We start from the raw sequence: 25106 nt of genomic DNA, 5'->3' as shown, positions 1-25106 counted from the left end.
TGGAGTTGGCTGTCGATGGACTCAGACCTCTGAAGCTCTGAAGCACTGAATAAACTTTTTCACCTCTAAAATTGTTCTTGTCAGGCCTTTTGGTCAGAGAAACAAAGAAGTTGACTAAAACACCAGTTAATCCATGTCAATGGGTTAATATACCGATTAGGTTACACCTCTCATATCAAGTCATTTCATCTCTGAAAATTCTTATATCATCTCTCACATGAGCTATGGGGGGTACAGCTCATGGTTAAGCCATAATACCCTGAAAGTCTTGGGGTCCAGGAAAGAATAGCCAGAGAAAGCTACCACTGGGGCAATGCCTAGTGAAGTCACAGGAGTGGAGCAACTTGAAACCCCAGACCAGTGAAGTGACCAGTGTACAATTCTGGGCCAAGAGCCATAGGTGTATGACCCAAGAGCTGCCACAGAAAACGACCATAGGAGCAGGACCACCACCCCGTGGGTCCAGGAGGACCTCTACCCCAGCAGACCTAGAAGGCAGAGCCTCAACCAGTTTACTTTCTAGCCTTAAGATTTGGGACTTGCTGGGAACCTGTCACCCTTCCTTGTTGCCTGTTTCTCCCTTTGGAAAGGGAATGTCCATCATGCCCCTGTTCCACCACTGGATTCTGATTTCACAGGGGCACAGCTATACAGAACCTGCCTCAGGAGGAATTGTACCTTGAGTCTCATTCTTATAGGACTTAGATGATACCAGAAGAGACCCAGGATGAGTGCCACGCCAGGGTTTGAATGTCTGTGTCCAATGTTAATATCCTAACCTCCAAGTAGATGGCATGTGAAGATGAGGCCTATGGGAGGTGAACTCACAAATGAGTTCAGTGGCCTCATACAAGAGGCCCAGTAGAGCTGCTTGTCCCTTCCATGAGGATGCAGTGAAAAGGCACCACCTACAAACCAGGAAATAGGTTCTCACTAGACATGGAATCTGCCAGCACCTTAACCTTGGACTTCCCAGTCTGCAAAACTGTTAGAAATGTACTTCTGTTGTTTATAAGCCACCTAGTGTGTGGTACTTTGTCATAGCAGCAGCCTGAGATAACTGAAACAGCCACCACAGGATTCTCTCCTCTCTCCACCAGATGCCAAAAAGGACCCTTCGGTCTCTATAGCTGGCTGAGCCACAACAGGAAAGGAGCCTGGGCTCCCAGAACACCAAGGCATGGAGTGTCCCACTGTCTCACCATCACCCCACAGTGGACTGTGCAGCATGAGAAATAAACCATTTTTATGTTAAGCTACTGAGATCTGGAGAGCACTTGAATCAGCAGTCAGCTTACTAGAACCCGAATACCCTCCGCAGAGACACCCGGCCCCGGGAGTGGAAGGGGGTTGACATGTCCAATGTCTGCGTGAGCTCCTGGTGGGCCAGGGCCACAACTAGCATTTGACTGCAGCTTCGTGGGGATGGGCACCACCACCACACTCCACAAACCTGGGAGGCACCAATTGCCAAAAAATTTTATTTATTGTTTCAAGTGGCAAAATGTCATTGGTCTCTGTGGGGCACCTAGCAGGGTAGAGGGAGACCTGGGGTGGGTCTGGGGTAGGGGGCTCCGCCCATTACAAAAATCAAAGGCCTTTATAAAAAATGCTATAAATTGGTATCAAAAGAAAACCCAAGGGAGGCTGAAGGAGGAAGCGGAGAGAGAGGAGGGGAGAGAAGGAAGGACCAAAACCTTCAACCACTAGTGACGGAATCCAGGCTGGGAGGGAAAGTGTGGGGACAAGTTGGGAAGGTGATACAAAGTGCATAAACGTGGCTCCCAGACACTCCTCAGAGGTGAAGGGGACAGGCTGCAGCCTGGGGCACAGTGGGGCTCCAGCTGTCTCCTCACTCAGGGACCTCACAGGAACGGGCACTGCCTGAGACTGCCAAATGGGAAGGACCTGCAATGGGAGAGGACAAGAGGTCAGAGGAGGACATTGGAGGCTTCGGCTTCCTCTGCTCCATGCACATCCTGGCTCCCCAGCTGGGACCAGTCATGAGAAAGGTCCCTGCTAGGATGGCAAGCCTGGTGAGTACTCCCAGGGGCCCTACACCAGAGGGCCTGGCAGATGCACTCAGGCCAGGCAGGGAGGCGGGTGAGATGGAGCCCCTCCTCCTCCGTCCCAGGCCAGACAACACCTGCCCCAGGGACAAATGTAGGGGAGCAAGTCTCTGCACCTGGTTTCACTGCCTTGTTCCAGGCCACATAGAAAGGGGGATGCAGAGCTAAGGACTAGAAGGCGGCACAGGGGCTTCTGGATCCCCCAGAGAAGGCCCTCTGCACGCTAAACCCCAGCGGCAATCCAAGCCCAGCAGCCTGTCCTCACCTCGGTAACCTCTCAGACCTTCTTCTTCTTGAGCTTCAGGGCTTGAAGCCAGTTGGGCGATGATCCTTCTGACCTAGAAGGCAAAGCAGCACAAAGGTCCAGAAGGCAAACTTCAGGCAAACTGCACAAAATAAGTACACATGGTAGGGACAGAATTTCCCCTCTCCATCCAGAAAAGGCAGCTAGGGCCCAGCTGCAGGACTAAAACTCCACCACCAACTTATTCAGTTAATTTAGGGCATGTCAACCACCTCTCTGAGCCTCAGTGTTCTTCTTCAATAAAGTGAGGTTTCCCTTTTCAGGCTACTTCTCTGAGGTCAGGAGATGTCCAGAGCTCAGTCACCTACCCTGAGGATTTCTCCGGCTTAGGAGGTAATGCAAGGGGCTTCCCCAGCCCTGGGACTTTGCAGGACTTGGAACGCTGGACTGCAGCCTCCTTCTGGCCCGACTTGCTCTCTGCCACTTCCCCTTCCTCAGCTGAGCGGTTCCGGGGACGTAGTTTGGCCTGAGAGACAGTCCAGACGCAGACAGATGTAAGCAGGACAGGCAGGAGTCACAGAGGACAGGCCTTCTCCAAGAGGGTACAGTCCCCTGAACCATGCCTAGATGCCTCTGCAGCCCTTTGGCCCCAAAGAACAGAGTCATTAAAGAGAGCTTCCCCCACAACTTTACTTTGCACATAGTAGGTCCTCAAAAAGATCTGCTGAACTAAATTCAGCAAGCTGGGCTGACAACGCCAATGGTGACTTCCTGGCTCTGTGCTTTTGTTCCTCTACTCTCTGCCTACACTGCCTCCCCTCTGCCCCAGGGCCCATGGCCAACTCCTATGCCTACCTCAAGGCTAAGAGCAAATGCTTACGTGGGGCCGATCCACCCTCCCCTCCCACCACCCAGGATCAAGAAAGAACTCCTCCCCTGGAACTGGCCCAGTCCCTCTCTGTGCCTCCCCAGTGACACCTACCCTCTCTCCCTCCACCAGAGCTAAGTGTGGGCATGGCTCATGTCCCACCACCCCTGAGGCTCTGGGACATGAAGACACCTTGTTCTATCCTCAGGTATACCACCACAGGGTCCAGCAAGGCACAAAGGGACCTCCCAGGGCCCTCCTGGGAGAGCAGCATGAGAAAAGGAATGCAGAGGGGATCAGAGGATGGCTGGCTGGGTGAAGAGCGGACAGGTCGCAGGGAAGGAGACCACATGTGACTGTCCACTGATCAGACGGTACCTTCAGGGCTGACGGGCTCAGGCCAGGAAACAGGTTGACTTTCAACCCCTTGGTGCCCAATGACATCCGTGTCCGGCGGTTCTGAGGTTCCTCTACTACCTCCTCATCTGAAGATGGCACCCGAGAAGCCCGTGGCTCTGCAAAGGGATGGTGAGGTGGGGATCACAGTACAGCCGGCACCCCTACAAGCCCCCTCTCACCTACAGCCTGGGTCACATGCCAGGGATTCACACAGATACCACGAGGAAACACATCAATCCTACCTGTAGAGTCTTGGAAGAGGCGAGCATCTGAGTCTGCTGCCTCTGACAGGCCCAGGGTACCCCCAGGTCTGATGGCTGGGGCCCGGTGTCCACGCTTGCGTCCCAGGTTGGCACGACTCCGATACATGGCACTGTCGAGGATCTCTGTGTCCTGATCAAAACAACAGCAACACCACTGCCACAGCTACCCCATGGACCCGCCCAGCCCCAGGGCCCCACCACAGCAGCCACCAGGAGCTGATGGCTCTGCTGCCCAAGCTTCCCACTCCAGCGACGCGCCCACAGCCTGCTTTCACCCTCCCAGACTTGGGCTGCTCAGCAAAGCTCCGTCACCCACATTCCCCACAGGAGCCACCCACTGCCCTGGTTCACCCTCCACTGACCTCAATGAAGGAGAAGTCCTGACTGAGGCAGCTCGGGGGAGGGCCTTGGGAGGGCCGCCGAGAGGTCGGGGTCGGGGCCAGCACCTGCTCGCCGTGCCCAGCCCCTGTGAGGCCCCAGGTGCCATCCACCTCTTCTGTTCGGCTGGCTTCACCATCGGGCTGGGGCCTCCAGGAGGGCAGAGGGTCCCTGCTGGGCTCTGCAGGTTCCCCTTGCTCAGCACCTGCTGTGGCTCCTTCCTCCTCCATCAGGACCCTGAGGCCCGAGGCTGCTGACTCCCTTCGGGCCTCTGCCTTAGAGCTGCTGGCTGCCAGCATCTCCTCCAGGAGGCCCTGGGAGCCAGATGGTGGGGAGCGGGCCAGACACCTGCTGGGGCTGCCAAGGGGACAGACCAGGAAATAAGGTCATCAGTGAAAACCCTCTCTCTTGCCTGAAGCCACAGCACACCACATGGGAAGGGCTGGGCCAGCAGGGCAGGTTCCAATCCCTGATTCATCACTTACTACAGGGTGAGTAGGCTTTACTGAAATGCTTGGGACTCAAAGAGTTTTGGAGTTTGGATTTTGGAATCTTCACATATCCATTATGAGATATCTTAGAAAGAAGACCCAATTCTAAAGACAAAATTCATTTATATCTCATATATACCTCATGCACACAGCCTAACAGTAATTTAACACTATATTTTTTAGTGCACCTGCATTTTAACTGTAATCTGCCACATGAGGGCCAGGTGTGGAATTGTCCACTTGTGACATCATGTCTGTGCTCAAAGTTTCAGGTTTTGAAATATTTCAGAGTTCAGAGTTCAGGTTTCCGTATTACAAATGCTCAACCCGTTCGGGAGACCTTGAATAAGCCCTTTGCCTGCAAGCACCCTGGGTTCCTCTCTGGAGTTGCTGAGGGGATGAAAAAGACTCCACAGGGCCAATCACAGTGCCTGACAAACCTGTGTGCCCACGAACCCAAATATCACCACCGCTGCCACTGCTGCTGTTCCTATGCCCCCTCCCAGGGACGCCTGCTTGGGCGGTCACATTCCTTGGGATGATGCAGGTACTGCCAATCCATCCACTTGTCCAACCTCGAATCATCTTTAGGCCCTTGTCGTACGTAACTCTATTCCTTGGCCTCAAGGGACAAGCAGGGATAACTAGAGGATGCCCATCGCAAATGCTGCCATCTTAGAACAAGCTGTTCCCTCACCTGGGATGCTTTCCCCCTTGCCCTCGCTGTTCCTTCACTGATTCTCCTTGGCCCAAGTCCTCCACTGAAGCTGTTCTGCCGCTCTCCCCTAACCAGCATGAGCCTCCTCAGCCCTGCCAGCTGCCAGGGCTCCAACCTGTGCCAGCCAGGCCACCCTTTGTCCCCACTGCCTTCTGGGAGCTCCTCAAGGACAAAGCTGGACACTTGTTGCCTCTGTGCCCCCAACACCTGGGTCAGGGACCAGACTAAATCAATGTTTGTGGAGTGGATAAGAGGTAGGGTCACCCTGGTCAACACAGCTTCCATGTCTGCTGCCTGCTGCTCCCTCAAAGCACGAAGGACACACCCGGCAAAGCACACACGCTCTTATGGACTCCACCTCACACGACGTCCAGATGCCACACCCCAGAGCACACACACACTCATTGCAGACCTCAAGCAGGCGACTGTGAGCTGGTACCCGCTAGACCTACAGGCACAGTAGAGCCACACCCAGCGCCATGCACAGAGGGCGGAACGGCTGCGGCAGTGCCCGGAAGGCCACTGAATACTGGAGAGGGAGGGGAACGAGACAGGTGAGTCGATACCAGCAGGAGCGGGGCGGGCAGAATGTGTGTCAGTCTGTCCTTCCACAAGCTGCTGACAGATGGAAATTAAAGCAGTGTGGGGAGGGGGAGGAGGCAGTGGATTTGGGAACAGCACTGGACAGGGGCCAGAGCCAGCGCACTCAAAGCCAGCTTAAAGTCAGGGAGGGGGCGGTGACAGCACCCCACCCAGCCTTAAGAGCTAGACAGAAGCCTCTCTGGGAGGGGGCAGCTACAGGCTGAGGACAGGCCCTGCAGCTATGGGGACCTGAAACAAAGGGGGCGGAGAAAGATCCACTCTCTCTGAGCAGAGGGGGCCCACGCCATGCAGAGGAGGTCAGTGGAGGGAAGGGGGGCCTGGGGGTGGCTGTGGAGCAGTGTGCATCCACCCCAGGACCTCAGCCTTCACCCTCCTCCTCAATGCCCCCCAATCTCCCAGAACACCTACAACCTGAGGCCTTCCTGGCAGAGAAGCAGGAGAGGAGAGGCGGTTGGGAACTCAGGTCCTGAGCCCTGCCACTCTGGTACGCGCCTAAGTCCTGGACCCTTCTGCACCAGTGGCCTTGGCCACATGTTATGTGCCCACTCTGAGCCTCAGTTTCTTCATCTATAAAATGGGGATAATGAAAGTACATAAGCTCTGCTGGGTTTACTGGCAAAATGTACCTAGCACACAGTTACACTTAACACACACAACAAATTATCAAATTACTAGGATAATCCTCATTAGCTTCAACACAGGTCCCTGAGAGGATGTGTCTCATACCCTCTGTTCCATCACCCATCGAGACCGGAGAGTATCCTGAGGGCCCAGAACCCCATCCTGCACACGGCTCCATGCTCCAGGTTCAAACACAGAGGATGGATCTGTGAAAAGTTGGCTTTCCAGTCGGTGCTCAAGGCACCAAGACCTGAACTGAGGGAGGGTCGGGGCTGGAGCCAGAATGAAGCCTGAGGACTAAAGGTCAACCAGGCAAAGTCAAAGGTAAACAGTTGATGCTGACTCCGGGGGCGATAAGGAGGGTGTCTGAGAGGACCACAAGGCTGGGGCCCATGAGAACAGAAATCCACCTTTCTGGGAACCTGGGTCTGTTTTCCCACCAATGAAATAAAGGAGCTGGACTCAAAGATTTCTAACGGTCCTCTTGGATTCTATGAAGACCCCAAAACAACTCAGAGGCTTCTGCCATCACTAGAGGCAGGGGAAAGGGTAGGGAATGACTGGGAGGCCAGAGAAAGAAAAGGACAGCACCCCAGCTCTGGGAACCCAGGAGCACCATTCCCACCAGGACAAGGGACCAGGTGGCCCTAGACCCAGAGGAGGGACCCAAGCCCTCCCCACCCATCCACCTCTACGGTAGTGTTGTCACAATTATCGTCAAAGATATCTCTGTCCATCACGAGGATGACAACAAAAATGTCCCCAAGGCCTCACCAAACTTCACATCCAAACTTGCAAAACAGACACGAATAGAAGGCATGTTTTCTCAGTGATAAACAGGGAAGGTAGGTTTACATCTGCATCTATCACTCTCCACGTATTCACCCTTAGTCTTCCCAGAAACCCTATGAAAGTGACTATCCCAATTTAGAGGAAGATGGGGGCCCTGAGAAGGCCCTTGCCCAAGATCGCAGAGGTGGTGAGAGAAACAGGACCTAAACCAGGCCGATGCACCCAAAACCAGACTACACTGAGCTATTCTCAAGGACTTCCTGATACATAGGAAACCTTCAAATTTTTTCTTTAAAGAGAAACTTTCCATAGCATAGAATCTCCCCATGTCACATGCTCAGAACATCAGCTCCCTGGATATTGCCCAGGTAAGTTTGGGGAACACTGCCTTACTCAACTATAAGGTACCAATAAAGGCCAAGACATACCAAGTCTCCCAAATGGCCAGACAGCACGTGACAGTGTGTATGGGCTGAATTTCTTCATGGAAGGGCTGCCCAAAAACATAACATTCACAGAACCACCACCGCCGCCCCCAGCCTGGAGCACACTTCTGCTGCAAGCGACGCGGCTCACCCGCAGGGCATCAGGGATACACCCTGAGCTCGGATGTCAACACTGGCCATAAAACCCTGAGCACTCTGGGGCATGAGAGAGACCCATTCCCACCCTGCCACCCCACAGGGACCCTCTCCCTCCATCCTAAACAAAGGAAAGGCAATACCACCTTCCCTCTTAAGAGCCACCCTGTGACCCAGCAGAAGGGAAGGCGGGAGGCTGCAGCCCACTCCCAGACAATCTAAATTTCAACACAGCAGCCACACCTAAAAGCAGTGGATAGAAAAAGTTGGAAAGACGTATTGCAGCCTCTGTGATCTCAATCAGGTCACACCATCCCTCCACCTGCCAATGGGCGAGGATCGAATCCCTTTCCCACTTGGCAGGATAGCTGTGAAGGTCGACAAGTAAGACGTGAAACTGAGCATCAGGGCATGTGAACCTCAGAGTCCTGGGAAGTGAAATCGGAGGCAGCCATGCTGAGCCCACCCTCCCTGCACCATGACGGTGCCAGCTGGAACGCTGTTAGAAACTGAGGCTCAGGGAGTCGGTCAGTGGCCCAGGATCCCTACGGCCTCCTGACTCCAACCCGGCTGCTCAGTCTGCAGTCCTCATGAAGGTCTCAATAGGAGCCGCTCAACAACCTGGGTCCCCGGAAGCTCCCCTTCCTCAGCTCCCTTCCTGGTCCCATGCTCTCGGTCCCCAGCTTCCACGCCAAATGCCTTTCCCACCCCTTCCCCACCCTCGGGCCCCTTCCTTCTTCCTCCTGCTCTCCTCCCACTACCATCTGCCCCTTTCACTTAGAACAGCCTCCACCCAACACCTCCCTTCCCTTCCTAAAGGCCAGCGGGAAGCGCCTGGTCTGGGGCTGGAAAAGGTAAGATTTTCTACTCATAGAGAGAACAAAACCAATTCTCAGTGGATGGGAATGTTAATGAAATAGAAGTAAATACCATTTTTGTACCCTTTCCACAAAGAGCAGAAAAAACACCTGTGCTGGTTTTAGAATACCCATGGCTCTGAAACTACCAGTTTTTTCCTTTGGAAAGTTCTCTTTCAGCAACTTGGGATAGGGACCACAGTCATGGGACCAGGCCTGGGACCCAATAGCTTCAGGTTCCTGAACTGCTGCTCTTCTGGGCTCTATGACAAGCCAGACAAGAGCACCAAGCTCTGACTTCTTGGAGAGCCAATGAACACCACTGTCCCCTCAACTCCTGGCTGCAGTGGACAGACTAAGGAGATATAAGGTCCCCTTTCCTCTACCTATCAAAGGATGTGCATTCTCTAGCCCAAGACCGGGAACAATCTTGGGAAACAAGAGCAGAATCTACCAGAAGCCTTCTGATATGTGGCTGACTCCATTTCTCCCTCAATCGCAACTCATCACCAAGAAGACCCAAAACTAGGTTGCTACAGAACAAACACCTCAACCTTTACATTCTGCTTTCCATAAAGGAAATATGTTATATTTCAATATAAAACTTAAAAAGCAGAATTAAACATTCACAGCCCAAAAATGTCTGTTTGGCAAATACCAAAAGTCCATTGGAAAAGCTATTTCTTCCCCCCTCCAAAAAATTCCAAAACTTTTTGAGTGGAGTTACACCTTTTCTCCCACCCTAGGATGAGGATCCCTTACCTGATTCCAAAGCCTGGGGCTTCTCCTGTCTCTACTCTGAGGTCTTCAGAGCCGGTCTCCAAGGAAGGCGAGAAGCTGTCTTCACCCTGGGTCTCTGGCCCACTTGTCTCGCCGACCCCCAGCTCCCTGGCTTCCAAAGGGTCTCTGGCTTCCAGGCCAGGGGACAAGTCACCACTGTTCCCGAGGCCTAGCTCTGGGCCAGAGTCCACCTCCCCTACCCCATGCTCCCTGGCCTCACCTGGGGCCCCAGTGAGCTCCACATTCCGGAGCCCAAAATCCTGGGCCCACTCCATCTGCCCAACTCCACAGCCCCGAGAACCTCCAGATGCCACACCACAGGACACCTCCAAGTTCCGCAGACCCAGATTGTCGCCCCAGTCCACCTGCCCTACCCCAAGCTCTCTGGGTTCTGTGGAGATACAGCCTGCCCCTGGGGCTATATTTCTCAGCCCAAGGTCAGGTGTCCAGTCTGCCTGTCCAACCCCACGCTCCCTGGATTTAAGGAACTCTCCAGCCTCCACACCTGACCAGTCGTTTTGTCCCACACCACTCTCCCTGGCCTGGCTGTGTCCTCCTACCTCCCCTGCCCCAGCCAAATCTCTGCTTCTCACCCCAACACCAGAAGTCCAGTTCTTCTCCCCAACTCCGATCCCCCTGGGCTCTTCAGACCCTCCAGTTTCCAAACAGCTGGCTGAGTCCCCATCTCTCAAGCCCAGGTTGTCTGACCAGCCCATTTGTCCCATGGCATTCTCTCTGGCCTCATGAGAGCCCCCAGAATCCACACAACTGGACACGTCCAAGTTCCTGAGACCCAGCTGATCAGCCCAGTCCATGCATCCGGGGGAGGTCTCCCCTGGAGGTTCAAAGTGCCCACTTCCCATCTTGTTGGAAGGGCTCAGGCCAGAACCGCTCAATCTGTCTTTGCCAATGATGCCAAACTGATGGCTCCTCTCAGAGGCCTGGTTGCACAAGTCCCCACTCCAGTCTTGCCGCCTGGAGCTAAACGCTGCATCTGGCTGCGGGGTGACACCAAGGCTGAAGTCCCCGGCCCAACCTCGCTTCCCATCTTCCCGGTCAGCATCACCATGGCTCTGAGGCCCTGCGTGCAGTCTTTCCTGCAGCCCTCCGACTTGCTGGCCAGCGTCACTGCCTTGCCAGTTGCCCTGGTCTCCCTGACCAAGGGTCCCATCCTGCAACTGGGGGGTGCTAGTGCTAAACAGGGCCCCTGATTCTCTCTCTTCTAACTGGCCTGGGCTCCTGCTGGCCTCGCCAAGGCTGTCCTCACCACTCAGAGTCTTCTTCTCAAACTCCTCATCCTGTTGCTGGACGTCCTCGGGGCTGAACCCGGAGCTCAGGGCTCTTGTTCCAAAGCCTCTGTCCTGTGCACCAAGGGCCCTGGAGCTGCTGTAGTCCCTCATCCACGCACTCTTCCCAAACTCCTGGTCCTGCTGTGCCACTGCTTGGCTGCCATAGGTGCCCAGTGAAGAACCTCTCTTCTCAAACTCCCGGTCCTGCTCCTCGGCATCCTGGCTGCTGTAACTGCCATGGTGGTCCTTCGCCCCTACCTCCCGGGCCTGCTCATCTGCATCCTGGCTGGCGTAAGAATCCAGTGAGTCTCTCTTCCCGAATTCCCAGTCCTGAAGGCTGGCATCTCGGTAAGTATGAAGCAAATCTTTCTTCCCGAATTCCTGGTCCTGCAGCTCTGCATCCTGAATAGAGTAAGTGCCCTGGGAATTCCTCTTTTGGAACTCCCATTCCTGAACATCAGCCTCCTGGCTCTGGCTCTGCATGCCGAGCTGGGCTGGCTTTCCAACTACCCTGTCGAGGGCCGTGAGCCCCCCTGGGGCAGACACTTCATCCCGGTCCTGGCTGCTGCTGACCTCTACTCCTTCTGGGCCAAGACCACACCTGCTGGCCCACTTCCTACTGCTTCCTTCTCCTACCCCTTGCCCATACTTGCTGGTCCAGTCCCTCTCCCCAGGGCCTGGGTCTCCTCTAGGGCTTGTGCCCCCAAGGCCATAGTCCTGAGAAGCATCTTGGGACCAGTTAGGACTGAAACTGCTGGGATGCGGGTCTGCTGCAATCCCAAATTCACTCTGCAGATCTTTCTGTGCCCAGCCAAGGAGTCCCTGGGAATCAGAAAAAAATAGACAAAAACAATGCTTAAAGTTGGTTGGAATGAGAGTCAGCACTACCTAGTGCCTGAGAGCCCCACTTTGGCAACAGAGAACCTGGGTTTAGATTCCAGCTGTGCGACCTTGAGCAAATCAATTAACCACTCAGAGCTTCTGGGTCCTCATCTTTAAACAGGTATAATTTCTACCGCATGCAGGGCTGACATGAGAGGAGTGAACAAGATCATATAAACAACCGACTCAGCACAGTGCCTGGCACACAATGGGCACTCAACCGATGGTCCTATGGTCATGTTTACAGTCCTTGGGCAACACCTGGCTAACTGCCAGAAGAAATCCTGCCTGAAGGAGTGGTCTGCCTGTGGAACTAGGAAGAGGGAGAACACTCTCAGTTACAAGAGGTCACGACTCAGATTCCCTCCAACTTGAGCAAAGCAAGGTTCCAACACTAGCACAGCCCTTCTAGCCCCAGATGAGTACCCAGGCCCTTCCTCCCCAAGGAAAGCCCTTCTACCTAGCCCTCCCAGGAAGGCCTCTCTGCCTCCACCTCCACGAGGCCCAGGAAAGACAGGAGGGGCAGCCTGTGGCACAGAGCTCACTGCACTTCCACCCCCCCAACTCCCCTGACTCACCCCCGAAGGCGGGCGAGCCTGGGACTCAGGGCCCCGGAGCCTCCCAGCCTCGTCCCGCAGAGCTGCATTGGCCAGTAGTCGCTCCAGGACAGACATGCTAGCCTCCCTGTCCCTGAGCTGAGCCATGGCCCCCACCCCCCAACCACCCTGGGGCTGCTGGGTGCGGCAGGCAGTGTGCGGGACAGGGCTGGGCCGCTCCCCAGCCAGGACCTGTCGGACAGCTCTGGCTCCCGCTTGCCCTGGCCCTGCTCCCTGGCTCCCCGCTCCCTCCGGAGCAGCTGCAGCTCTGGCAGCCCCGCCCAGAAGCCAGTTGAGTCACCCACATCCTGGGACAGACACACCTACTGCAGGAGTCAGCCTAGTCTTAACCCCTTCCTGCTCCTCCTCTTCCAGAGGCCGCTGGGGCTCCTCCTTGCCTCCAGCCCCGCCCCTGCCAGCACAGGCCAAGATTGAAAAATAAAATTTCAAAAGCCACCTGGATCCCAGCCCTTAGATGCAGAGGGAGCCTGATCGGACAAAGGGCACTGGGCAAGAAGGGGCGTCCAAGCCCAGTCACCAACTTCTGGGTAACTGCACAGGGAAGGCCCTGCTTCCGCCAGCCTTTGGCTGCCAGTCTACAAAGCAGATCAGGAGCTGGGGCGGGAGAGCCGTTCGCCCAGCACTCCCCATCATCCTGCCCGTGCATGCGGTGACTCATTTAATCCCTGCCATCGCCCTGAGGGACTGCTTCACTGCTATGCCCCTTTTACAGACAAGATACTGAGGCAAAGTGGAAAAGTCACTTGTTCAAGGTCATATTTAGACAAAATAACAGCTGAGCCAGGAGAGGAGCCCAGGCAGTCCAGTTCTACTAAGAGTAAGCCAACCCAGGCCTAGATGGCTAGGCAATTTTGCCACACACGCCGTTCCAGGTGATAAGGGTCTGAACATGTCCTACAGGCCACATGGCATCAAGCGCTTGCTAACTTCATTTTACCCACATACACCTCTAAGAGGCCAGAGCTATTACTACTAAAGGACACAGAAGCTTCCAGGTTAAGGTACACTCCCAAGACCACCCACGAGTGAATGCGGGTGTCAGGATTTGAACTCACTACAAGCACTCTAAACACCATCCTATACAGCTCAGCCAGCATGGCCAGACAGCAGAGCTACAAGGTAAAGGTTCACAGTTGCTGTGCTCACTATTACATTCCAAGTTCCTGTCACACTAAACCCATGTTGAAAGAATTAGGCCCAACCAAGCCCTCCATACCTGGAGCCTCCACCCTCCCTGTGCCCATCCTCACCTCAGAGCAGGTACTTGGGGACTGTCCGTCAGATCCGGCTCCCCGCTTTGCACTGCTGGCACTAGGCGGTGGTGAAGCCAGGAGGTCATCCAGCCAGCGAGAGCTGCGTTCAGGGCCCACAGGCTCAGGGGATGCCCTACAGGATTCCTGGGCTTCTGTCCCGGGTTGGGTGGCCTCAGCCCGGGCTAGGGTCACCATCTCCTCTTCAGCAGGCAATGCTTGCTCAGGGCCAGGGGCATCAGCAAAGAGGACACAGGGCTGGTCAGGGGGTGCTGGCTGCTGCTGCCCCAGGACTGGCTCCAGCACAGGCAGAGCTGCCTCCCTAGTGGCCAGAGGGAGGGGGGACTCCTGTCCAGACAGGGGCTCCCGATCCTCATATCTCTCCTCTGCCTGCAGCAAGAGTGCTCCAGAAGGGCCCTCTGCTGTGAATGGGGACTGAAGGGAGACAGCTGGGGACTGAGGCTGACTCTGTCCATTATCCTTTTGGTGTACAGAGATGCCTGGGTCATCTCCCTGCACCTGGGAAACAGGCCTTCCTGGGACCCCTGGAGCTGTCTGGGGCCCTTGCCCTTGCTGGGACACTCCTTCCTCCCTGCTGGACGCAGCCCAGCTGCTGGCCTCAGCGGCCTCAGCAGCTTCACTGGCCTCAGTAATGGGGGAAGGGGGTGGGGAGTCCAGTCGCCACACACCCAAACCTGAGGGCCGTGTGGGGAAGGTCCATTCAAATGACTGTGACAAGCTCCAATTGGACTCTGCCCCACTCCCAAAGGGACGATCCAGGGCTGACTGGCTCCCTTGCGTTTGGGACAGGGCAGATAGTGAGCCCCCCAGTTTCTCCTGGTCCTGGCTAGGTGGCCGGAGCACACCCTCAGAGAATCGGCGCTGAGCCAGGCTGACTGGGCGGAGATCTGTGTCCCCCTTGGATTCTGCCACTTCCTCCCCAGATGGAAACGTCCGCGTGAGATCCAGTAACTCATCCCCCTCAATCAGAGGCCTGGGCAAAGTGGCTGGGGGCTGCTCTGGGCTATGGCACCCTGAGACCTTCTCAAGGGGAGGGCTGCTGAGTCTGGGGGCCTCTGGGGCTGCCTCATCAGAGAGTCCTGGGCTAGGGGGAAGGCAGGGGCCCTCATCAGGCAGGACTGCACTTGGGGATGATGGAGTCACAGGGAGGCAAGGAGAAGCCTCGGGCGCTGCAGGACTCTGGGTTTCTGGAAGCTGAGAGTGGTGGGGAGGGTTCTCATTTGGTGAGCGAAGTTGGAGAGACCTGGGGGCTGGGCTGGAGACTTCAGCAAGGAGGCCTGGGCTCCCTCCACACTCTGAGGCAAGACCTGGACTTGAGGGGACCAAGGGCTTGGGAACCTGCAAGGAAAAGGTCAAGAGCTGTCATTCATCACTTGGCTGCATGGGAGAGGCTCCTCCTACCCCGCATTGACCTCAGGTTGGCTGTTGATCCACAGCCCAGGAGGAGGAAACCAGAGCTCAGGACAGTTGGAAGAAGCCCCAGAGACAATCTCAGATAGGGTTTCTCAAACTTCTTAAGGCCACAGAGCCCTCCTTTAGGTGTCCCCAGAAAATGCATCCAGTTTTATTCACTTAACATCACTCTTAACCATTTAAGGTGGTTCAAACCTCAATCACCCATCCAACCTATAGTTCAAGTGAGAGTCTCGTAAGAGGTCATGGTTTGTGGGTAAAGAACACTTGCTCAATGAAGAGAAAATGGGGAATCTAACCATCTGGGCAGGAGTAGGAGGGGGGTTCTTGCTCAAAGCAGGACTCCTAAGCCCAATGCAGCTCCCAGGAACAGCCACAGGGGAGAGACAGTGCTCCCCACACTACTCTGTTTATTCCAATTTGGGTCCCAAAGCTACCCAAAGAAGCAGGAAGGCCATGGGATTAAAGCAAAGGGTGCTGGGGCCTGGAAAGGTGCCTGGCTTAGAGTCGCCACAGAACTGCCTCCTATAAACTGAATGTCCACCCTCCAATACGGTCTGAGGCTCAACTTCCCCAATGCAGCATCCATCTCAGAGTTACAGGATTGAATAAGATTCACACACATGGCCTCTGGTTCTGCTGTGGGATGATGGGGACTGGGGTTGGGGAAGACACCAGGACAGGTACAAGGGCGCAAGGCCCCTGGTTCTTCTCTGCTTCACTCTGCCTGTCCCCCAACACATAAAATGAACCTGGCTCTCTATGACCTTTGCCCCCCAGGGGTCAAGATCCCTGGCTGCCCTCTCCAAAGAGACACACTTCATTCCATCACTGTCCATCGGGTCTAGCCAGAGAAGAGGTCCTGCTTCTCCTCAGGCTCCTCCCACTCCCCCTCACTCTCCCTCCTCTCTACAATATTCTAGGTTTCAAAGCTATGCCCTTAAACTATGCCACCCACAGCCCCTCCTTGTTAGTCTCCCACAAACCCCTCATTCCTTGATAATTGTAGCTTCTGGATCACTGCAACCCGCCCAGCACCACTGTTACAATTCACGGTGACCCTTCCAGCATCCTGGCTCCCTGTGCCTTGACTTCCTCCTCCCTGATGGCTGGTGACCCAGGGTCGTACCCTAGCCCCCATCCCTCCCCCACCCTCATAACCTCAATTTCAAGGTCCCTGTTGGCCCACTGTCCCTACTTCCTATCTGTCCTGCTCTCTCTTTGTATTTCCAACTCTCTCGTTCTTCATCTCCTCTGGGAAGCAAAGTCCATTAACCCTACCTCCTTCCCACGGCTCCTACTCCCCTGTGTAACAGCTCTTCTTTTTGCCACGATCACAACCACCTCTTATACAACCCGGAACTCCCTCGTTCCTTCCTCACACTATTCAGGCTGTTTAAATACAGCTCTCCACCAGCCCGGGAGCTGGAGGTGCCTGGCCTTACTTCAGAGTCACCACTGACCTCAAACCCATCCCAGAGCTACCCAGCAACCCCAGCACCCGCCTTCCCTTCACTCCCGACACTCCCAGGTAACACCTTCACATGTCTCTCCTCAAACCTCCAACACCTCCTCTCCATCCTCTCTCAGCTGATGGCCTTGCTTCCTGCTCCTCCTCGAGAACACAGAGGCCACCAGCAAAGAAGGCACACACCCTGCACCCTCACCCACCACCACCTGCAAGTGGGTCCAATCGTTCCCCCTCCCCTTCTACCACCAGGCACTGTCCTTGCTCCTGGCTAAGGCCAACCCGCCAACCTCTCCTCCTTCCCTGCATCATTGATTTTCCCTCCCTACTGGATCATTTCCATCAGCACACCAACTGCTCTAATTTCTTCTGTCTTTAAAAAAAAAAAAAAAATTCCAACAATTAAAAAAAAAAACACTTGACCCCACAATCTCTCTCCAGCTACCACCTGTTTTCTTGAAAGCACTCCTATGCCCACTATCCGCAGCTCCTCTTATCCCATTCTTGAGCCCACCCAAGCAGGCCTTCTTAATCTTACCACTGGAGTACTCTTGTCAAGGTCAGCATGTCACTCCTCTCCTCTGAACCCCTCAATGGCTTCTTCCCCTCACACAATGACCTCCCCGTAGCTAAATCCAATTTGCAGTGCTCACCTTACATGACCTATCAGTGGCACTCTGCGGCTAGGGACTGTCCTTCCAACTCACTGGTGCTTCCTACCAGTCTTCTCTGTGCCTAGGGCCCTTCCCTCTTGTACCCTCACCCACACTCTTGGTGAACTCAGCCAGTCTCAACTACCATCTTCACACTGACATTTCCCAAGTTTTCCTCTCTCACCAGCTCATTTCTCTTGAACACTAGACTCAAGTATCCAATCACAAACCTTAAAAAACGTCTCAAACCCAACAAATCCAAAAGCAAACTCTTCACCTCTCTCCTAATCCTGCTTTGTCCCTAAAAGTCCCCATCTAAATAAATGTTACCTTCATCCTTCCAACTGCTCTGGTCAAAAGCCCTGGGGCCATACTTAATCCTCCTCATCTCAATCCATCTGAATGCCCAACCCACCTCACCCTCACAGTCCATCCAGAATCAACCACTTCTCACCAGCTCCACCACTGATGACCTCTGGGGTCCAAGCCACCATCATCTCTCTCACCTGGATTATTCCATCTGCACCTGACTGGTCCCTGCTGCTGCTCCGAATGCCCTGACCTCTTTAGCACTAGGTCAGCAGCAGCATGTCACTCCTCTCCTCTGAACCCCTCAATGGCTTCTTCCCCTCACTTAAGCCAAAGTTCTTGTAGCAGCCTATGAGGCTCATGCCATCCAACCCTACCCCCTCTAGGTCCACTACCACCCGACTCCTCCTCCCTTACTGCAGTCCAGACGTCCTGGATCCCCTACATTTGTGCCGCATCCCTAATACCCAGCTCAGAGTAGAAACTGTTGGATGGACACAAATGGAGGCAGTTCTCTAACACAAGGCAGCCGGGACAGCCTCCCACCAGCAAGGGGCACCTCTATGTGATTTACTTGGAAAAGTATGCAAGTACGGGAGAAGGAACAGGAAACCCCCAAGAAAAGGACTCTCCCGCACTGTGAACCAAGAACAGCAGCCCAGCCAGGGAGGGCTCTGGAGTCAGACACTTTTGTTCCGGCCTCAAGCCAAGCAAGTTACCTGGCATTTGTGAGGCCCTGTGGTCTCATCATCTCTCACTCCTCGCCTCTTACATGAGACTAACAGGCCTGCTAGACAGGATTAAGTTGGTTAAGTTGGTTAATGTTCCCAGCACACAGTACTTAATCAGAGGCAGTGCTGTGGGTATAATAATTACTGTTTATAACCAGCAGCCTCAGAACCCAAACCACACTCCAGCTACCTTGATGACTGAGAGCACTGGCCTGGAAGTACAGACATCTAGGTACTAGAGCCAGCTCTTGGGCAAGTCCATGGCCTCAGTTTCCCCATCTGAATTACAAGGAGAGGGGAGGACATGATCTTAGTTAGATGACCCCTCCAACCCTAAAATACTGTTATTACGTGTTAGGAGGAGGACAACTTACATCAGTAGGTGGCTCAGAGCTGGCCAGCTTAGTCAGGTCCCCATTGACAGCCAGGTTGGAAGAGGAGTTCCTGTGAAGGAGAAAGACAGGAAGTGGAGGCACGGAATGTTGAAGCCTATCACAGAACAGAAAAGGAGAGCAAATATCCCTAAGTGACTTTAACAGCCTCCAAAGGTTGAACGCCCCAAGTATTTACTCCTGATGGCAGCTGGAGCCATCAGGGATAAAGAAACTGTGCAGTTTCACAGGGCAAGTGACCCAAGAGACTACCTACTGGCACATTAAGGGTTAATTACCTGCCCCACGCCCATCCCGTTTAAGAAAAGTATCTTGTATGTCCAGACCCCTCAAAGGTCCCCAAGAAGATAATGACTCGTTCCCTTAACCCAGAAGGGGTTAAAGTTCTCCTTTAGCCAGGGAGTACAGCTGGTCCAGCTGCCCTGCCAATATTTCTTAAAGGATTGTGGGGGTAGGGGAGGGGAAGAGTGATTTTCCAAGACTAAAGTCAGTCCCCTTAAAACCTGAGTGCAAGGAGGGAAGGAAGGAGGATGAAAGGTAGAACCCAGCCTGGGCAGCAGTGCGATCCCACAGCAGCCCTGGCCTTGGACTTGCAAAGGTTAACCCCAGGGCCAAGCCTCCAGGTGTTTTCAGGTGAAGAAGGGCAAGCTTGGAAGGTAGGACAGCAGCCTTCCGCCTCCCGCTCAGCCCAGACTGCAGCAACCAGAGCCATTCCCTTTGTTTGGGGTTGGGGGACATCCTCGGGCCCAGCTGCACCTCAACTGGCTCTCCCTGCCCTGAGCATGGTCTCAAGCAGCCAGCAAAAGCTTCTGAAATCCCTCAGCTTCTTCTCGATACCCTGTGTCCACTCCCGCAAGGGCACCTCCAGGCCAGCCTCCCTGCACGCTAGTGCCAACTCTGGGGAAGTATATCACGGGCAAATGTCTCCAACCAGCCAAAAGCTCTGCAGTAACTGGAGGACCGTCAAGATGTGCTCCTGTCTTCTCTCTCCCATCAAAACCCCCCTCGCAGTCTGCGACTGTGCCTTTCTGATCCAGACACACATCCCCACCCACCCCAAGAATGGCACACTGCTCTGCTCACAAGAGAAGCTCGAAGTTAGGAGCACATGCTCTGGAAGTTGGCTGACTGGAATTCAACTCTATCTCTGCCTCTTACTAGCTGAGTGACTGAGAGAAGTCATCTGCAACTCAGTTTCTTCATCTCTAAAATGGATCCAAAAGTGCTTTCCCAGACAGGACAGCTATGGATTCAATGAGGCAACGTTGGATGCCAGTTTATGGAGATGGGAAACAGACTCTCAAACATTTGGACTCTCTATTATAAACACACATTAACTCTGTTGAGACAGTTTTCAAAAGCACACAGTGATGATACCACCATGGCTGGGGAAATGACTTGGTGTCTGCTTGTATTCACAGCACACCATTAACCTGAAGGGGAAGGTCACAGTCCCAGACAGGGCCACCCACTTGGTCCCCAGACCCCAACTTCCAGGCTGCAACAAAACACACAGCCTCTGAGCCCTCACCTCTCCTCAGGAATCTTGCTGTGTTCTTCCTGGCTCTCTGTGGGACTCTTTGCTGGCCCCTCTTGGGAACAACCCCGGGCGAGGGTCTTGTCATCTTCCTCTCTGGCAGCAGTGGCCAGGCCATAGGTCCTGGGGCCATATCGGGAGCTACCATCATGGTTAAAGGTGAGGCGGGAGCCCCAGAGACGGTCAGGGCTGGCAGGGACCTCCTTCCGTGGCTGATCCATCTTGGCCAGGATCTCTTCTACTGTGGAGGCTGCAAACCGCTCTGAGGCTGGCCGGAAAGGGGCAGGGGCCTTCCGCACACCCCCTGGGGCAGCACATCGTGCTGGGGGTGTCAAAGGGGGCAGTTCCTCTTTCCCAGCCTCCTCTTTCCCAGTCTCTTGGGTGGCTTCTCCTCCAGCAGAGGCCTCAGCCACAGACCTTGGTGCGAAGGGAAGGGGACGCTTGCTGCCCCCGTAGGGCTGGGGTCCTGCCAGCATGTTCATCTTCCGGGCAGAAGGCAGCTCAGCCAGAGGACCCCGGGGAGGCCGAGGCCCAACAGGCACCAGCAGGCTGGGTTTGGCAGGCAGGGCTGGCTTGGCAGGCAAGGACCGGGGTTTGGGCTTGACAGGGGGTTTGGCCCGAGGGTCTCCTGCCAAAAGAAAAAGGTTGGTAAGGGGCTGTCAGAACTTTTTGTGATCTCTACTCTAACCAATCTCCATCCTCCAGTTTCAGAATAGTTACAATACTCCTGTAGACACAAGTCAAATGCCACCTGCTCCATGAAGCCTTTATTGCTTTTCTACACACAGCCCTGAAGCACCTTCTCACTCTCCAACCTCCCAAAATGTTTAACAATTCCACTTTTAAGCTAAAGCTATTTGTGAGCCTTGCTGGCACCTTATCTCTCCTTGCACCCTATTTTTCACCTAGCACAAGTTTCTACCACTTGAATGAATGAATGAATGTGCAAACGAGCCAATAAACAAATGCCTGCAGGCCCACATCAAGCAGTCAGCCCGTGTCCCCAATTTGGTCCTCTCCCCTTCTGACACTCTATGGTATCTCCACAGTAAATGTTTTGGCCCAGCTTTCCCACTCTGCCTCCATGCTGCCCCTCCCCCAGCACACTCCCAGGCCACCTCCCCGCTGTCATCCGGTGTATGATCAGGAATGCAAACTTACTATTGACTTAAGCCAAACAAAAGTAAATCTGCTACAGGGAAAAAAAAAACAAGACCAGAAATCTATCTTCTATATAAGGCATTCCAATGCCAAATAAAAGACCTTGGGATTACTCACTGCCACAGCCTTCCATAACAGAATCCCATGTCACCCACTCATTCAGCTAAGCATGAGAAAAAGAGTCTAGACAGAGAGCCTGGAGTCCTGGGTTCAAATCCCCAAAAATACACTGCAATTCTCCCTGTGTGCCTCAGTTTCCCCCTCTGCAAAATATGTGGCTTGATTCAAATCATCTCAAAGGTCTCTGCCTGCTTTCACACCTGCTAGAGACCTACACTCCCACCGGGTTCCCTTTCAGACCCATCCTGAACTTCCTGAGTCCTGCTTCCCTCCCTCATCCTCACTTTACCATCCTCAAACACCCACCAATACAGAATGGGGGTTCCGCCTCTGCCCTTCCCACCCTTCTCCCTGCCACCTGCCCTACCCAGCACCCATAGGTACCTGGCTCAGAGCCAGCAGGCGCCAGCTCCTCCTCCATCTCCTGGGGCGGTGGGGAAGCCATGGCTGAGCCGTCCCTGAGAGTAGACACTTTCATCACATGCGCAGACCCTGCTTGAGAATTGGGAAGCAGAGGGGTGTGAGCTGGGATGTCCAAAGACCCAGGAGAGAGACGGGTGGGGGAGGAAAAGCTCTGGGCGGTGGCAGCAGGCTTAGGCGAGGAAAGTCTCTTATTTCTAGCAGAGGCAGAGTGTGGGACAGGAAGAGGGAACTTCAGGAGGGGGTCAGGAGAAGTCAAGAGAGGTCCCACAGCCACACCCTCAGCTCTTCCCAGACCCTCTCTTAACTCTTGTCTTCTAGTCCCAAAATCTTAGAGCCTCGGGAGCCACCCCCATCCTGTGACAAGCTCTCCAAGATGCCCAATTGAAGTCACTCCACCTACTGTTCCCAAGGCACCTTTGGGGTCAGGCAGCCCAGCTGGAGATATCTACTCACGACAGAGGAAGAGGGCCGAAAAGTCTCAAGTCTCTCTGTGAATCACCTCATGGGAGACGGGAAAAACCCGCTCCTCCCCAACCTGGGGCTCCGCCCCACTGCCTGCCTCCCCTCCATGCTCCCCCCTCCTTCCCTCTCTCCCTCCACAGCTGGGAGTGGCTCCCCCCACCAACCGTTCTCCTTCCACATCCCTGCCCCACTCCGCACCCCCCACAGCTGTCTCATCCAAACACAGAAAAATAAGGAATAAAAAAGTAAACATCTGGAATACATTTTTTTCTTTAATTTCTCAATCGCTTTGGCTTCAGCTTGGAATTTGATGAGGTAAAGCCAGGGCCTAGTCCTGTTGCCATAGCAATGGCCTCCCACTGGATTTCCAGAGCCTCGCCAAGAGGAAGGAGCAGCCCAGGCTGGGCTGGGAGGACGGGACAGGGCTTGAGAACATCCGGGGGGTGGGGTAACTTGGGAGAAAACTCCCTGGGGTTCCCTCTTCCAGAACAGTCACAGTGGGGTGGGTATGGGCTATGAAAAGAGGATATGTGGGCATCACTCACCAGCCTAGGGATGGCCTGAAGGAGTTGTGAGGGGACAGAAGAAAAAATTAAATCAGGTGACAGCCACGTGGTAGAAGAATGATTTCCCTTTCTCTAGGCCTGTGATGGGATCTTCTGGGGTCTAATATTCCAGGATTCAAATGCTGAGTGGGTCTACCACCTTCTAACTGTGTGACTTCTCTAAGCCTCAGTTTCCCTATCTGAAAAATGGGCTTACTGAGACTCTCTGGGACTTAAAAGAAATAATGCATAAAAACCACTTAGCACAATGCCTAGCATATAAGCGACCAGTGGAAGTTGGCTATTATTACTGCAATTCCATGCGGTGGCACCAATGAACCAGCACCTTATTAACCTCCTCCCCTCCCAGACCCCCAGGTACTGACATTCCTAGACCATTCCTTCACCCCTTCCAGGTCCCACTCATGTCACCTGTTCTTCAGACTCACCACCACCTCCTCAGTTCCCATCCAGCCTCCCGAAGCACCCTCCCACCCACAATACCCCCTAGGTCTCCAGCCTGAGGAAGAGCCCTATCCCAAGAAAGAAGCTTCCTATCATCTGGTATGCACACGACAGTATGGCCAACCCAACCCTCTCCAACCTGTACACAGTCACAACCTTAAAGTCACCCACTCTGTCTGGGCAGAGACAGCACCAAATCCTAAGGAACCTGGGTTGCCCAGTCTTTACAATGTAAACACATCCCCTCCCCTATCTTTGATTCTGTCCCGGCTTGTTTCAGACAGGAGAAGGTTTGAAGACAGGAAAGAAGCCCAGCCCTATCAACCGGTTGATCACTCAGCTACAACAGAGGACTGTCCACTGTAGGTGGGTGCATAACGTGCAGAGCCAGGCAGTATGTATGTGGGGGAGGGGCACAAGACAAAAAAAATTTAAAACAGGATTCTTTCCTTGTCCTTGAACATTATTACAAGGAATATTGTTGGTCTGATTAGAAATGGAAACAAACTGGCCCAGAAGTGAAAAAATGTCTCACCTGGGGGCCTGATGGGCACCTCTGCGGTATAAGGGGCTTGCAGCGATGAAAGCAGGCTCCGCGTCCCCAAATGGGGAGGTGGCCACAGAAGCTGGGAGGTCCCTGCCAGGGGCCCCAGGTGACCAAGGCCATGGCCAAGGCCATGGCCAGAAGCTGCAGAATCGCACTGGCTCTAAACACTCTCCACCCTGTGGAGTCCGGGTGAGACAAGGGACCCGTGGGAGTAAAGGGCTGGGGAGGAGCTGCCAGCCCCGGCCCAGGATAGGCGCCCAAGGGGCCTCGACGCAGGCGGGGTCGGGCCTATCGACCCTAGGATCTGAGGCCAGGAGGGACAGCATGTGAACTGCTGGAAGAGGGAGGGCCAACGGGAAAACAGAACAGCCCGGGGCAAGGGGCTGTCTGGAGGGGCCCAGTGGGGGGCTCTGGACCCAGAGCGGACGGCAGCAGAAGAGGAGGAGCCGAGGGGGTGGATGAGGAGGGGGCAGCGGCGGCAGAAGCAGAGGACTGTGCGCGGGATGTGAAGCAGCCGGCGAACAGACGGTGGACTGGCAACGCGAACCGGGTGGGGGCGGACTTGGGTGGCTGGGGGCGTGCCGAGGGAGCAGGGGAGGGGGCCGGCGCGGGCCCAGGGGAAGCGGGAAGCAGGGGTCCCTCCAGCGGCTCTGCCCGCCTCCGGCCCCGCCCCAGCCCTCGCCCCCTCCCCCCTTTCTTCTGGCTCCGCCAGCACAAGCTCAGACCGTGCGCCCTCCGCCCCCGCGCACATGCGCCAGCTCCCGCGTGCCCCCGCGGCCCAGGCGCCCACGGCCCCGGCAAACTTTCCTGGTGACCCCCCACCACCAGCAACACAACCCAAGGTCCCGGCAACTAGCGCCCGCTCCTTCCAAGCCCCTACCCCGCCCCCAACCCCGGACCCCGCCCCCTCCTTCGCCCTCAGCCGCTGGCCCCCGCGCACTCACGCGCTCCCCCCGGGATCTGGCTCCGCTCCGCACGGCACCCCGACGCTAGTCCCCTCCGCCGCCGCTACCGCCGTCACCGCGGGACCGAGCCAGTGCGAGCCCCACGGGGCCCCGCCTCTATCCCCGCCCAGGAGCACGCCCCCAAAGCTTCGTGAATATTCATGAGCCGGCGGAAACCCGAAGAGAAGCCAGTGCTGAATTCGTCCCACCGTA

At 54.9% G+C, this 25106-nt stretch overlaps 1 protein-coding gene across 4 annotated transcripts; it reads right to left on the bottom strand.

Annotated features, from left to right (window-relative positions):
• Positions 1-1450: 1450 nt before the first annotated feature.
• Positions 1451-24993, bottom strand: Tnks1bp1 (tankyrase 1 binding protein 1). Of its 4 annotated transcripts, none has more exons than XM_027944270.2 (12): positions 24894-24993; positions 21892-21999; positions 20221-20854; positions 18672-18741; positions 13703-15061; positions 9647-11775; positions 4206-4578; positions 3823-3973; positions 3560-3696; positions 2682-2839; positions 2335-2407; positions 1451-1908 (listed from the first exon to the last, which is right to left on the bottom strand). In XM_027944270.2, the coding sequence occupies exons 2-11, from the start codon at positions 21983-21985 to the stop codon at positions 2347-2349; spliced, it is 5166 nt and encodes a 1721-aa protein (XP_027800071.2). In that variant the 5' UTR covers positions 21986-21999; positions 24894-24993; the 3' UTR covers positions 1451-1908; positions 2335-2346. The 4 variants fall into 4 exon arrangements, with proteins under 4 accessions (XP_027800071.2, XP_071472259.1, XP_071472261.1 ...); XM_071616158.1 differs by having other exon boundaries at positions 21892-22002; positions 24894-24968; XM_071616160.1 differs by lacking the exon at positions 24894-24993 and adding an exon at positions 23938-24061.
• Between the last annotated feature and the right edge of the window lie 113 nt (positions 24994-25106).

The sequence above is a fragment of the Marmota flaviventris genome, chromosome 9 (genome assembly GCF_047511675.1).
Source record: "Marmota flaviventris isolate mMarFla1 chromosome 9, mMarFla1.hap1, whole genome shotgun sequence".
NCBI classification, from domain to species: domain Eukaryota; kingdom Metazoa; phylum Chordata; class Mammalia; order Rodentia; family Sciuridae; genus Marmota; species Marmota flaviventris.
Note: the sequence above shows the minus strand (reverse complement) of the source record. Positions and strands in the feature narration are given on the sequence as shown.